Source organism: Balaenoptera borealis (assembly GCF_965194805.1).
Source record: "Balaenoptera borealis genome assembly, chromosome: 8".
NCBI lineage: Eukaryota > Metazoa > Chordata > Mammalia > Artiodactyla > Balaenopteridae > Balaenoptera > Balaenoptera borealis.
The window spans coordinates 9983559-9998313 of NC_138865.1; the positions used below are offsets into that span (position 1 = coordinate 9983559).

At 42.2% G+C, this 14755-nt stretch overlaps 1 protein-coding gene and 1 pseudogene across 4 annotated transcripts in view; one reads left to right on the top strand and one right to left on the bottom strand.

Annotated features, from left to right (window-relative positions):
- The window catches only part of INTS9 (integrator complex subunit 9), a 108907-nt gene that overhangs the window by 50252 nt on the left and 43900 nt on the right, over positions 1 to 14755 (top strand). For all 3 annotated transcript variants that reach the window (XM_082402778.1, XM_082402779.1, XM_082402777.1), the window contains one exon: positions 14475 to 14595. In XM_082402778.1, the coding sequence (XP_082258904.1) occupies positions 14475 to 14595 (121 nt within the window). The remainder of the gene's footprint in view (positions 1 to 14474; positions 14596 to 14755) is intronic.
- Positions 9148 to 14468, bottom strand: LOC309633665 (forkhead box protein N3 pseudogene; annotated as a pseudogene). Its single transcript has one exon. The product of its transcript is annotated as a forkhead box protein N3 pseudogene (transcript).

Below are 14755 nucleotides of genomic sequence, written 5' to 3' on the forward strand. Positions count from 1 at the left end.
CTGGCCCACATTCACCTCACTTCTCTCCATCTCCCTCCTTAGAAACCTGAGGACTTTTGTTTTCTTTCCCTGTGGAACACGTACACCTTGGCTTCCCTCACTTCCTCCTTTTAAGTTTATACCCTTAAATATTCTGCCACAAATAATTTTGGCACACCAGAAATGATGTTCAAAGGTCACTGTTTCCTGAATCCCAAACCCTGGGCCAAGTCTTAAGGAAGTCCAAGTCCTTATTTTGCCTTTTTTTCTGTGACCTTGGGCAGAGTCCTTGGCAGTTTTCTTTGCTTCCCATTCTCTGTAAAATACAAGATAACTGGCTCACCAAAAAAAGGGCCATCATATATTAGGGAAAAAGGTGAATTGAACTTGAAGGAGCAGAGGACTAGGGAGGGGGCCAGAAAGTTATTTCCTGAGGTGCTTAGGGAATACAAAGGTGCTAGTTGAAATAAAACCTTGAATTTGCTGTCTCGCCACCTGGTGGGCAAAAATCAGAAGCTGTTGAGAGCTAACTTGGTAGAGGAGCAAGAAGTTGGGCCAGTCAGAGACTGTATTTCATTACTTCATGCAACCTGACCATAGTTCTGACCCTGGTCAAGCATTTTGTTTTGGCTTTTGAGTGTGAGACGAGCCATAGTTAACTGATAGACAAAGAGAAGAGTCTAATTATTGGAAAGATTGTGCTGAGGTGTTAGACAAACCAAGAAAGCTGTGTCCTGTTTTTATCTTGGAGAAACTCAGCATAAATATTAGAAGTGGTAGAAAAATTTGAGGAGCTATTTTTTAATTGACATCAGATAAGAGAATTCTTTTGAAATATTCACCTAGAATTTAATCTTGGGCCAGAATACTAAAAGTGCTGCATTTGAACATTTATGCTGAAGGATTTACACCACTTTAAAAGTTCCCTCCGTCATGAGCTAGTTGATATCAAGTGTCCCAAGATACTGTGACATACTGTATTGAGAAGCACTGGGTTTTTTTGTTTTTGTTTGTTTGTTTGTTTTTGCTGTCTAGTACAGTGACTAAGTGATGTGGGCTTTGTTTTCTATTTTTTTATTTATTTATTTTTTAATTCCTGCATTCTCCTTGTCCAGTTCCTATAAAATAGGGGTCACAAACTCAGATGCCTCCAGGGATGAGGAAGGGGTTTATAGGTAAGTACAGGAGTGAGGTGGGCTGCCAGGAATCATGGACCAGTGACTACACCTCTCTAAAGGGGCAGCTGACACACAGCTTCAGCAGACTTTTGGCCGTATGGGAAAGTGAGCGCATCACTGCCAAATCTTCCCTTTTACTTTTTTTTTTTTTTTTTTTAATTATTTATTTATTTATTTTATTTATGGCTGTGTTGGGTCTTCGTTTCTGTGCGAGGGCTTTCTCTAGTTGTGGCAAGCGGGGGCCACTCTTCATCGCGGTGCGCGGGCCTCTCACTATCGTGTCCTCTCTTGCTGTGGAGTGCAGGATCCAGATGCGCAGGCTCAGTAATTGTGGCTCACGGGCCTAGTTGCTCCGCGGCATGTGGGATCTTCCCAGACCAGGGCTCGAACCCGTGTCCCCTGCATTGGCAGGCAGATTCTCAACCACTGCGCCACCAGGGAAGCCCCCTTTTACTTTTTTTAAAGAAGCTCAAGATCTGGATGTTTTAAATGTGATTTTTTTTTTCATCTTTAAAAAATGTTGGCTCTCACATTAAAGTAAAATTCTGTATGATCCAAGCAAAACACCTCCATGAGTTGGATTTGAGCCCCCAGGTTTTGACTTATACTTAAACCTTTTACAGGCAGTCTCTTGGTTAAATGTCAAGAATTAATGCATCTTAGTAGCTTAAGTTACTAATAAGACCAACTAAAAAAACAACGAATTAAAATCTTTCAGATTCATTGGTTTCTGACAAATTCCTTTAAATCACAGGAAGTTAGTTTGAATTAGCATTTGATTTAGTATTAGTATGTTTACCAAAAAAAAAAAAAAAATTATTCTTGCTTTTTGGCAGCTGCCTGACTCCCTGCCTCAGTCGACACTGCTCCCTGAGATTTATTTAGAAGTTAGCCATCTTTCTTCCTCATTTTGACATTGTAGCTTATACTTCTTGAAAAAGAGATTTTTGAAGGGTAGGAAAAGGAGAATCCCTTACAGTATAATTTTTGAGCCTCTGACGTTCCCATACGCACTTCAAAATTTAGGTGTTTTTTTTTTTTTTTTTTTTTTTTTTTATGGTTCTGTTGGGTCTTCGCTTCTGTGCAAGGGCTTTCTCCAGTTGCAGCAAGCGGGGACCACTCTTCATCGTGCTGCGCGGGCCTCTCACTATCGCGGCCTCTCTTGTTGCGGAGCACAGGCTGCAGACGCGCAGCCTCAGTAATTGTGGCTCACGGGCCCAGCCGCTCCGCGGCACGTGGGATCTTCCCAGACCAGGGCTCGAACCCGTGTCCCCTGCACTGGCAGGCAGACTCTCAACCACTGCGCCACCAGGGAAGCCCAAAATTTAGGTTTTTAATGGGAAAATTTAAAGCACAATATTCCACTGAAGAAACTTACCCAGTCTCTAGTATTTTTAATATAAGGGTAGCATTTTTGTATAAGACTAGAAATTTACAATTATAATTAAGAATAAATCATTACAGGGTATTGTCATAATCCTCTGACAAGCATTAAGGAGTTATGCATTAATATATTCCTGGCTGAAATGTTATGGCAGTTTTCAGTGCTCAGAGCTTAAAATGTGGGTTTATATCTTTTAGAAGACATAAAATTTTTTTAAAAAGCATATTGTACTTGAAGTTCCTCTGCTCTGACACTCCTTGGGTATTTATAGAGGAATTTATCAGGTCTAACTATGTAGGAGGAAGAAAATTAAAGCTATGGGCTTGGAGGTCAAATAGACTGGTGTTTGAGTGCCTTCCAGATCTGCTTCTTAGCTGCAGAAGTTTATTTCTTCTAGGCTCTGTTTCCTCGTTTATAAAATAGGAATAATATTAGCAACTTCACAAGGTTGTTGTGAGGACTAAACGAGTAATACAAGTAAAGTTCTTAAAACAGTGCCAGGCACACAGTAGGTGCTCAGTAAACACCAACAACCTTTCTCCCTTTAATGATACACTTGGCTCACATAACCCCCTTTCAGTAACCAGCACACGTCTGCCTTCCATAGCCTTATTTATGTTTCAATGCTACCTTTCCTGATGAGAGCAAAGTAGTATAGTAGAAGGAAGATTGTTTTCCTAATCCCACTGTTGCCTCTAGTTAGCAGTGTCATTCAGATTCTGGGACTCAGTCTTCTTTTCTGTAAAATAGGAGAATTGAATTAAACTATCACTAAGTTTGCTTATGTTATAGTTTTTAAAGATGCCCTTAAGCAGGTGCTCAGAGAGTGGCAGTACTTTGATGGAGTCGTCACAACTTGGCAGTTCTTCAGCTTTGCAGTTCCAGAAATTTAATCATTTCATTTCACTCAGAGTTGATTAGCCTCTGAAGACTGGTTTGGGCTAACTAAACTCCCAGGATACTGACTGAGAAACAAAAATCCCATTTAATTACTTTATCCTGAGATATCTGCCTAGCTCTAGAACTAGAGTGGTTCATCTGTCTAGGACTCGCTGTTCTGGGCAGCAAGTCCACTTAAAGAGATCAAGTTATAGGTAAGAGGTTTTTGATGAGCATGAAATTAAAGCAGAGATGGTTTAGGCCCTCTCAAGAATTGTTTCTATCATGCTTCAGTAGCCTAAGCAATTGCCTTTGTACTTTGGAGAGAGAAATTGATCTAAAACAAAAAAACAGGGATTATAATCTGGTTTCAGTTTAGTATTGAGAAGTGCTTGATTTTCAGGCTTTACTTTTGGTAAATTCCATAAAGATCACTCTGCTAGCCCATCTCCACCCCGCCCCACTCACATGTATAGTAAGCACACTTCACTGTAATGAGAGGAAAGAAACTTTTCTGCTTCTTGTATTCTTTGTATTCTGCTCCTATATTTATTTTGTTCAGTCATTCATTCATCAAACACTTAGAAAAAGCCCAACCAGTGTTTTATTTATAAGCTTTTAAGTGGTCCCTGTGGACCTAAAAGTCCTGCTCTTTTAAGAAAACACATGATGTTGTGCTGGTAGGATGGAAGAAGAGACAGCAGAGCTCTGGAGTGATGTCAAACCCTGGGAAAAAAGTTTATTAAGCACTCAAGTGTGATAAGAACAAAACAAAAAAATGAAATCTTTTAGGAAGTACTTATTAAGCATTTAGACTCTGAGAACTTGACTTTGATAAATTGGAAAGCCAGAAAAAACAGAACTAGTTCCCATTGGGTTTCCTTATCCGACTTATCCTTAATCAGCCAATAATCCTAATGGCTTTGAATGGCTCTGTAAATGCCTCTTTAATTATGGCCTCAAGCATAAGGAGAGTTTTAGGGAAAGCTGAGTTAGACAAGATGTTAGGAGATAGAAGGAAGTAATGAGGAAGTGACTAAATATCTCAAAAGAGTAAAAAAGGTGTTAGTGAAAGAAATTTGGGGGTATAAATAGGAAATTTAGAGGACTTAAGTCTCATTTGTTCATTAACTACCAAGTGCCTGGCATTATAAGTTTTCAGGGAAATGCCCCCAAAAGTTTAAGGCATAGTCCCTGTACCCAAGGAGTTTGTTGAGCAGAGATTCCATACTAAGTGGCAAGACTCAAGCTTGGTTTGGCAGGTTAAGCAGGGTTTGAATGAGGGAAGAGATCGTTCCAAGATAAGAGAACATTGTGGGCAAAAACATAGCAACATGGCATGATTGAGAGGGGACTGGCTTGGTTAAAATCAGCCAGTGCATACCAGGAAGGAGAGAAAAGCATTGAAAGCTAATCTTGTACAAAAGAATATTGAAAGTTTGTTCTTTTGGAAAAGCCAACAATACATTTGACTAATTCCTAGTTTAAATCTTTTGTCTAGCTGATAGAAAACTTATCAAAATTGTTTGTGAAAACATAGTCACCAAACCTATGTGATAAAGGAAACCTCTAAACATTTCCAAAGAGAGAAATGACAAATAATTCATTTTAGATCTGAAAGCAGTATAGTCAGTATATAAGGTACCAGAATAAGATACCCAAAGAATTTAAGCATAGAGTGAAGGGGAGGAATTCATAGGCACTGAATATCATAGATATATAATGTTAATAATATATATTATATATACACATATGTGTGTGTGTGTGTGTGTAATTTCTCATTTGCTGTGGTCTTCAACAGTTTTTGAAGGAAACATTTTACCCTCAGTTTAGATATATGAAGGGAAAAAAGAGGGTAGGTAAATTATTGAATATTGCAACTAAAGCAACTAAATTAGGTATGAAGACCAACCTTCTACAAATGTTCTGTACAATTAGAGTTTGTAAAAATGTCGTTGATGAGACCTGAGAAAAGCCCAGGCTGAGTTGAGGTATTAAAACACTGCCTCTGTACTAGAACATGGCCCAGAACACTTCCTAACTTATTAGTAATTCTGGGTCTCCCACCAGGCTGCCCTTATCTCAGGCTCCACCGGGAGGACCCCCTTCTTGGCTCACTCACGCGGTGGTTGGCAGGATTCAGTTCCTCAGGGGTGGTGGGTAGCTGAAGCCTCCCTCAGGTCCCTGTCGCATGGGCATCTCCTCAGAGCGTCTCACCACATGGCAGCTGGTTTCATCAGAGTGAACAAGAGGGCAAGAGAGAGACTGTGGACGAGCAGGAAGTCTCGGTCTTCTGTAACCTAATCTTGGAAGTGACATCTTGTCACTTTTTTCACAGTCTCTTCACTAGAAGCAAGCCGGTTGGTCCAGCCCACATTCAGTGGGAGGAGCCCACGCAAGGGTGTGAATATGGGAGGCGGGGAGCCTGGGGAACCCTGTCAGAAGCTGCCTGCCACCGAACCCTAAGCTGAGCAGGCCAGACTTGACACCAGAGTCATTGGGACCTGCTTGGCCTTCCTCTTCCAGCTCACCGGTCTGTTCCTCCCTGGCGTTTTTACCACCTCGGCGCACACTTACTGGTGCCCTTCAGATAAAACAGACATATGGATCAGCGGAACAGAATAGAGAGCCCGGAAATGAACCCAGACACCTACGGCCAGTTAAAGAACGTGGATCTAATCTAGCTGGTGTGCAACTTACTAGCTCAGCCTCGAGCCAGAGATGTCTCAGTTGCAGGGCCTTGGCAGAGCTAAGGGCAATTAAAACAAATGCAACTGAGATGAAAGATGTGGTTGGGCTGCATTGTTATTCACCACCCTCCCCACTCCAGCCACTCCCATGATAGCCTTCCAGCTCTGGTGTAAAGTTAAGAAACGCTTCTGTTCCTCTCCAGCCCAGGGTAAGAAGTCTTTATTTTTCGTGAGGGGCAGTCCTAGGAAGCCCAAGCCATGGGGCTCCCTGATCTGGAGGAATTTAAAGGAGGAGCTAAAGCAGGGGAGTAATTTGGGTTCTTCCTTCAGCCCCTCTAGAGCAGTGCCTGGGCCACTCAAGTTCAGAGTCATTGCTGCTCATCAGAGTAAATCACCTTGGGTGATTTCAGCACAGTCACCTGTGCTGAAGTCCACTACAGTATTGTTGGAAAATGCATGTTCTGGGGCCACGATGGCTGTGTATATTGGAGACGGTTGGAGACAGTCCTTACTCAGCATCTGTTCTGTGCCAGACGCTTACGTGCATTGTATCATTTATCCCTCACAGAACAGCTCTAAAAGGAAGTGATACTCTCCCTGTTTTACAAACGAGGAGACCGGCTCAGAGACAAAGAGGCAGTGCTGAGATTTAAATCTAGACAAGTCTGCAAATCCTCCACTTTCCCCATGATGTGCCTCTGAGAGAAACCTCTCCTTCCTCAGAGTGGGTGGCAGAGAGTTGCAGGGGTGCGGAAGGAGAGAGAAGCAGTAGCAGCGGCCCCTGCCAGTAACCTCCTCCAAAGAGACCTTCTGTGCCGCTTCCCTGGCTCTGAGACTCAGGCCATCTTCCCAAAGAGCACAAACAATGTGTACCTGGCCTAGACGAGTATCTCAAGACCTGAGAAAAGGTGACAGGTGGTCTAGATTTTAAAGCAGGAGTGTTGTCCACACAAAATATGACGAAGAGGACGGTGGAATGTTACAGGCTGGAGGGAGCCTGGCGCCGCGAGAGCTGTTTATACCTCAGTATATAGAATGTAGGCTGAGGCAGGACCTCGATAAAGAAGGCCTTATAAAGTCATGCTAGGAGTCTTGGATTTTATCCTGAATGGAATGGTGCACTGTTAAAGTGGAGGAGGGGAGTGTGTGTGTGTGTGTGTGTGTGTGTGTGTGTGTGTGTGTGTGTGTGTGTGTGTGTGTGTAGATTTGCATTTTCAATCTATCCTTTAGGCCCTTCTGGGAGTGAAGGCAAGTCTGCAGGCAAGGATGACTCACGGCTTTCCACATCTCTTTTATTGCTTTGTACTGTTGTAAAATTTTTCTTAGACTTACGTTCCTTGTGAGCACAGGCCTTTATGTTGTACCTGTTAAATCCCTTACAGGACTTAGATGCTATGGCCATAGTCGGGGTTAAGTAAATATTTATTGACTAAATATTGTAAAACCTAAAGCAATTCACTACACATGGGACAGATAAGTGAAATAAGAAAATCCTCAGATAAGTGAAATAAGAGACTCTTCACCTGTTTATGCCGAAGGTAAAGAGAAGAGTCATTGATACTTTGTTGCTGGAGAAACAAAGGTGAAGAGAATTGGAACATCATGATCTGTGTGCTATTTTGGCTAAATCTCTATTCCATGTTTATGACCAGGAACATGCAATTCACTGGCCATACAACATTGTTACGATTTTTTTCTTCTTCTTGCACAACTCTTTGTTTTCCCTTGAGTTAGTAATTTTATCTTGTTTGCTTATTTGCTTAGTTTTCTGTGTACATATTACTACGTTATCTCTAACCCCTCCTGCATTTGTCTAAGTCTCTCCTCAGTATGTTCAAACTCGATGGGTGGTCTAACAATTTTACCTTCTTGAAAAGTCGTCTCCCAGAGCCTTCACTCTTCCCCTGCCTGGTGTCAGCTGCTCTTGGGCCTATTGCATGGCATTCAGTTTAGGACTTTCTCCACTATGATCCTGAAGATTTCTTTGCCTCTTTCTTCTCTTAGAAGCTCTGTTTTCTGGGCCTTTCTTTTTTTTGTTTACGCCTTCATTTTGCAGGACACATCCTCCAACAACTCCCTGAGAAAGAGCGCATGGGAGGTAAATTGTCTGAGACCCTGCACGTCTAAAATATCTTCATTCTACTCTCACGCTCTGATGGAAATGTGAGTGAGATGTAGTTTTCTCATAGAATTTTGAAAGCATTGCTCTATTTTCTTCTGTCTTCCAGAAATGCTGTTGAAAAGTCCAATGCTATTGAGTCTAGGTCTTCAATATGTATCCTGTTTATCTCTCTGTGGACTTTTAGAATCTCCTCTTGTTCTTAAAGTTTATGATGATGTGTCAAACCTAAAGACAGTTTACATTCATGTGTTGAGCTTAGTGGGCCCTTTCAATCTAGAACAGTGGTGGCAACTATGGCCAAGTTTCTGTTTTATGGCCACATCTGGCCTGCCACTGTTTCTATAAATAAAGTTTTATTGGCACACAGCCAAAGATTTGTCTGTTTTCTTTATAATGTAAATATTTTCCCAGAATATATCTGGTGTTAATTCTTCTGGGTCAGTATTTTCAGGTATGCAATGTGTTCTTTCAGTGTATAGTTTCTTTTTATTTTGCAGTTATGGTTTTTATTATTCTGTTCCCTTGCTTGGATTTCTGTAAGGAGCTCCTGTTATCTGTATGTTGTATCTTCCTTGCCTCTCTTCAACACTTGTCATTTTTTTCAAATTCTTTTTATCTCTTTATTTCTTTTTAGTGTTGAATTTTTTCTTCCTATATTTTACTGAACGGCATTATCTGTTGTGTTTATCCACTCTTGTGTTTCTATTAGTTTAGTCTTCATCTATGAATTCTTATTAAGTTTCTAATTCTTTATTGAGTTCTGTTCCCTCATTTTTAAGCTCTCCTGATTCTTCATTTTTGTGGGTCTTTTGTGCCTTGTATAATTTTTTAATGTTTTTAGCTTATTTTGAAATTTTGATGTTTTGTTGGCATGTTTTCATTGTCTGTATGGTATCATATTTTTATTCCAAGAGCTTTTTTTTTTTTTTTTTACATCTTTATTGGAGTATAATTGCTTTACCATGGTGTGTTAGTTTCTGCTTTATAACAAAGTGAATCAGTTATACATATACATATGCTCCCATATCTCTTCCCTCTTGCATCTCCCTCCCTCCCCCCCTCCCTATCCCACCCCTCTAGGTGGTCACAAAGCACCGAGCTGATCTCCCTGTGCTATGCGGCTGCTTCCCACTAGCTATCTATTTTACGTTTGGTAGTGTATATATGTCCATGCCACTCTCTCACTTTGTCACAGCTTACTCTTCCCCCTCCCCCTCCCCATGCAAGAGCTCTTTTTATTCTCTTAATGCCTCCCCCACTTTTTAGTAGAAGTCTCCTCTCATTTCTTAGATATACTATCTTAGTTATCTCTCCAAGGAGAATAATGACTGTTATATTCTATCTACCTAATTTATTTCCTCTCCCCCTTCCTCCATTTGTTTTAGCCTTTATCATTTTAGAGACTTTACTCAAATGCATGGTGATCCTGGGTTATTGGTTCATGTTTAAGAGTTAGACAGAAAAAAAAAAACACTGATTAGAAAGTCTGTGTGCCATAAGTAGGTCTTGTTGAATTCTAGACTTAATAGAATACACTATAGCATAATCTGGTTCGGCAATTTCATTGTGAAACCCCTGGTGTGAGTATCTTTTTGTTGAGTTTTTTCTTTGGTGCTGATCATATTTTTCAGAGAAGCTTCTTCCAGTCTCCTACCCTGCAGGGTATAAGCCTAACTGAAGGTGTTCTGATCTGAGGAGAAGAAAATTGTTACTCAGTATGTAAACTTTTGCTTAAGGTGGCTGCCTCTAATTGTCAGTGGTTTCTCCTAGTCCAGACTCTCATTTTTATTCTCTCCAGAGAACAATCTGGTGACGTGCCTGGGAGGGGAAGGGTCAATTGCCGAGCTATATGGAATAGGTGAAGAGAATTGGAAGGTTCTATTTCTTAATCAGTTTTTTCTAGGAATTTTCTTGTGTTTAGACTCACCTTCAATCTCACTTCAAGACATACTTATTGTTTCCAATTGCTGAGCTTTTTGTGGGTTTGCAGTATAAATTAAGTCACTTGAATTGAAGTTTCCTGGGTCTGCTAAGTCAGTTATCGTTTGTCTTTTTCCTTTCCACTTTCGAAAATGCTGTTGCTATTCTCTCTTCTCTCATCTCTCTGTCTGAAGTGGTGTGTGTGTGTGTGAGAAGCCCTTTACTGTTGTTCAGTGATAGTTTAGGAGACAGCACAGAGCTAATGTACAGGTTCAGTTCTCCGGAAGGCCCTTCACCTGTACTGTACAGAGAATCTCAGAGAAGTCACTCTTCAGGCCTATTCTTGATTGTGTTCGAGCAAATGATAACATGTTTTTCTAATGACACGTTTTTGTTTGTTTGTTTTAATGGATGCTCCTGATGCTGGTCTGGAAGGTTGCAAAATGGTTTTTTTTCTCTTTTCTATATTTACATGAAAATAATTCATGCTTCATGCTAAATACCATTGTTTACCTTAAAAGAACTTTATTTTTGAATTAAAAAAGTGTGTGTTTTTGTGCTTTTTTTTTTCTTTTTTCAAAGCAATTCCATGCATCGTGGATCAGAAATTTCTGCTGGCTACACTGGCTGAATGTGGAAATCATTGATTTTCACAAAGATGAATCCTGACTGACATTAATTGCAAACTCCATTTTGAGGGCAGTATAGGAATTTTTTTTCCTTTCTTTTTTCCATGTTTTACTTTAGTTTGTCCATCAATGTGCCTTTCATCTTTTAAAAATACACTGCAATGCTAATGGCAGGTTCTGTAGCTTTTTGTTTTGTTTTGTTTTCACTTAGATCAAATGGTTTTGACAGACAGAAAAAGATTTGTACCACTATTTCCTTCATTAACAGCTATTGTAATTTCTTGGAACTTGATTTTCACTTGGGCAGTTAAGAAGACAACGCTTGTTTTTTGCATCAGTTTTTCTCTCTCTCTCTCTCTCTCTTTCTCTCTCGTGTGTGTGTGTGTGTGTGTGCACACGCATGTGCAGGACCAACCTTCAGGCTTATGGCTTGTGGAACCTTCTCTTCATTTAATGTAAAACAGAATTCAGTGATTAGCAACATCACTAAAAACTGACCCAGTTTCTTCTCATGAGTCACTGACACCTGTTGAACATGAATGGTCCAGTGTCCACCCCAGAAGACGCTACTAGGCTTCACAGTTAAGAAGCACAGAGGACTGGTGACCGCCCCCCCACCCCCGCATCACATGCTTGGGGCAATGTCAGGGGTTTTCCTGGCACAATTTGATGCCCAGTGCCGCGAGCTTGGGTCTGCTCCTAGGGGGACCAAGGGTCCTTCCTTCTCCTCAGTTGCCTTATGTGCATTCACTCAGCGAACCCAACTGGGTGCACATCCTGACCTTTTAAACCTAAAGGTTGGGCCTGATCGATGGTTACTTTGCACACGTGCCTTCTAAGTGCCAGATGTGTATCCCCGTGGCATTATTGTTGCCATCCCTGTGGATTCAGCCACGGGTTTCTGACAAGCTGGAGAAAGCAATGGTAATTTTGGCTTTTTCGGTTTTGTCTTCAGATAATGAAAAGCTTTTGTAAAACAGCTGAGTGTCAATATGAGTTCTATGGCTTCAGTCTCCTTTAAACATAAAATTCTTAAGGGTCCAAAACAAAGGAGGGGGGCAAATTAAAAAAAAAAGAAAGAAAGAAAACCAAACCAAAAAAGAAAAAAATAATAATAATAAATTGCTGATATTGCCACAAATCATTAGAGATCTCCTGACATGCTGAAACCAAATGGCCGTAAGTTCAAAACAAATCAGTGACTTGTTTTTAATTCTTCGTGGTTTCCTTTTGTTCTTTCTGCCCCTTTGCCGTCAGATTGGTGATGTTATTCACACAGGACCTAATCCCCGCCAAGTGCAGGATCGACCCCGCCGCCTCTTTCATCTCCTCGTCATCGCTCTCGGGGGGCTTTTCCGTGCATCTCTTTGAGGGGCAGCATGTCGCTGGGGACCTTCCTCGCCTTGGCGAAGTGCTGGCGCTTCTTGTGCTGGGACGCGTAGCCGCTGTCCCCCAGAGCATCCTTGGCCTCCTTCGGGCTGCGTTTCCTGTCATCCTCCTCCGTCTCGCTGTGGCTCTCGTGGCTCTGGAAGCTGCCCTCGCTGACATCCTGGCTCCCCTTGGTGGCCGGCTCGTAGTGGTCATTGGCTAAGGAGGAGGAGACGGAGTCGCTGGCGGGCGCGGTGCTCCTGGCACTGAAGGACTTGGCACTGCTGTAGTTGTCATCCTCCTTGGGTCTCCACTGACCACCGGGGAGCCACAGGACGGCTCGCTCTCAGTCCGCATCCGGCAGCTGGTGAGGCCATTCTTCACGGCTGCTGTCATTCCAGTGGGAGTGATTGGCAACGGGCGGACTCCAGGAAAGAGGCCTCGGCTCCGAATCCACGTTCCGTTTTGTATCACTCTTGGAGGAACTGCTTGTATGTCGGGGAGTATTCAGAAGCATCATGGCACTGGCAGCATCAATGTCAGGATCTTGTAGAAGGGCTCCATTTCTCTTAAAGAAGGTGCTGCCTGGCCAGAGGGGTGGACCTGATGTGCTTTGTTACGCCTGAGGAGAGGCGGGAGGTGTATTGAACACATTCCAGTGTGGGTGATAAGGTGTCTTTTTCAAAGCCTAAATTAGACTTTGTCTATACTCTGGGTCTATGCACCACAATGACCCTTTCCCAATACTCTTGACTCCTCTCTTTGTCCACTTTCTTAAAACACTTATTCAAGGACAAATTATGTCTCACTGAGTTTTTCCACCCAGTAGGTGTGTTTGCAAAAAACGGAAAATGTTCCAAGATCCAGTTGTAGATATCCTTTCCCGGCAGGCGCTTGGTTGGAGAGTCCTCGATGGCCATAAATATGAGGCAGCTGAAGGAGTAGGGGGGCTTGCAGTTGGGGTCCTGCCTGGCATCGTAGGGCATATCGGAGTGGGCAGGGGATGGGGGCGTGTCATCGTCCAGGTCCTGGACGGGGCTGACGCTCTGCAGGACTGAGTCCCCAAAGCTCTTCAGCAGGTTCTTGCTCTCATGCAGCCAGTTCAGGTTGGTCAGCTCTTCATCTTCCATGGCCCCCTCTTCTAATCGGATGTCAGGCAGAGACAAGTCAAGGTCATCGTCTTCCTGAAGGGCCTTGGAGAAACCGCTGCCCCGGTAACACTGACTCAGCCCACTGGAGACACTAATTCCTGAGCTTTCTGGTTTCTCACTGGGAGGCATGACTGGACCCATTTACGTGAAGGCTCCTGGCCAGAGCGGGGCACGGGGGCTCCGGGGCACTACTGCCCTTCAGCGGGAGCCGACAGACTTTCGCAGCCACCCAGAGGGCATCACTTGGTGGACTGGCTAAGGACGCGAGGGGCGGGCGCAGGCGGCAGGGGCACGGGGGTCGCAGTGCGGCATGGGACCTGCGGCGTCTGCCGGGCGGGCCGCGCATCCTCCCGCCGGCCCCGCTGCTCTCCCCGCCCCGCCTCCCTGCAAAGTATGTTTTATTTTCCTCTTTCTGCCAAGCCTCAGTTGTGTTTAAGCCAGTTCTTTTCTATAGCTTTGCAGGCCCACGAGTAACGTTTATTTCATTTACCTTTGTGAATAGGGAAGACAATGTGAGGTGTCATACAGAAATGCTCTATATTAGGATGTATATGATAAGCACCAGAACAACCACTAAGGAAATAACTAAAAAAAAAAAAAAAGTGAAAAATCATGAAAGGAATTAAGAGGCTATATCAGAAAATATTCACTTACTGTTTTTAAAAAGTAGTAGGGGAGGAATAGAGGAACAAAAAAGATATGTGATATATAGAAAACTAAAATTAAATTGGCAGACATAAGCCAACTACGTCAGTAATAACATTAAATGTGAATGGCTTAAGCAATTCAATCAAATGACAGAGATTATCACATGGGTTTAAAAAAACAAAAGACAAAAAAGAAGACCCAGCCATATGCTGGATAAACAAAATAGAGGATAGAAAAACAATAGAGAAAAATCAATGAAACCAAAAGTTGATTCTTTGAAAAGATCAACAGAACTGACAAACCTTTAGCTAGATTGACCAAGAAAAAAAGGAGATAATACTGCAATTACTAGAGTCAGAAGTGAAAGAGGGGAGAGAACTACCGACCTTACAGAAATAAAAACAATTATAACAGATTCCTGTGAACATTCAGATATGCCAGTAATTTGGACAACTTAGATTAAATGGACAAATTACTTGAACAGAATCCTCTATAGATAAGAACTGACTTTATGATACATTTGCAGGCTGCTGCCTTCTCCTCTCAAGGATGCAGTAGAAGTATCAACCTGGAGAAGATGCTATACAATGCAAGAGGTGAACTCTGCCCTTAGTAAAATCCAGCTGGTGGGATATTCTCAGAAAATTGTGAGTGTTAATATGTTTTTAAGTGACTGATGAATGCTTTCGATTCATACTGTTGTTCTTTGGAAGGATCCTATAGTGCCTTTTTTTAATGTATCTTTTTTTTTTTAATTTATTTATTTTTTGGCTGTGTTGGGTCTTCGTTGCTGCACGGGCTTTCTCT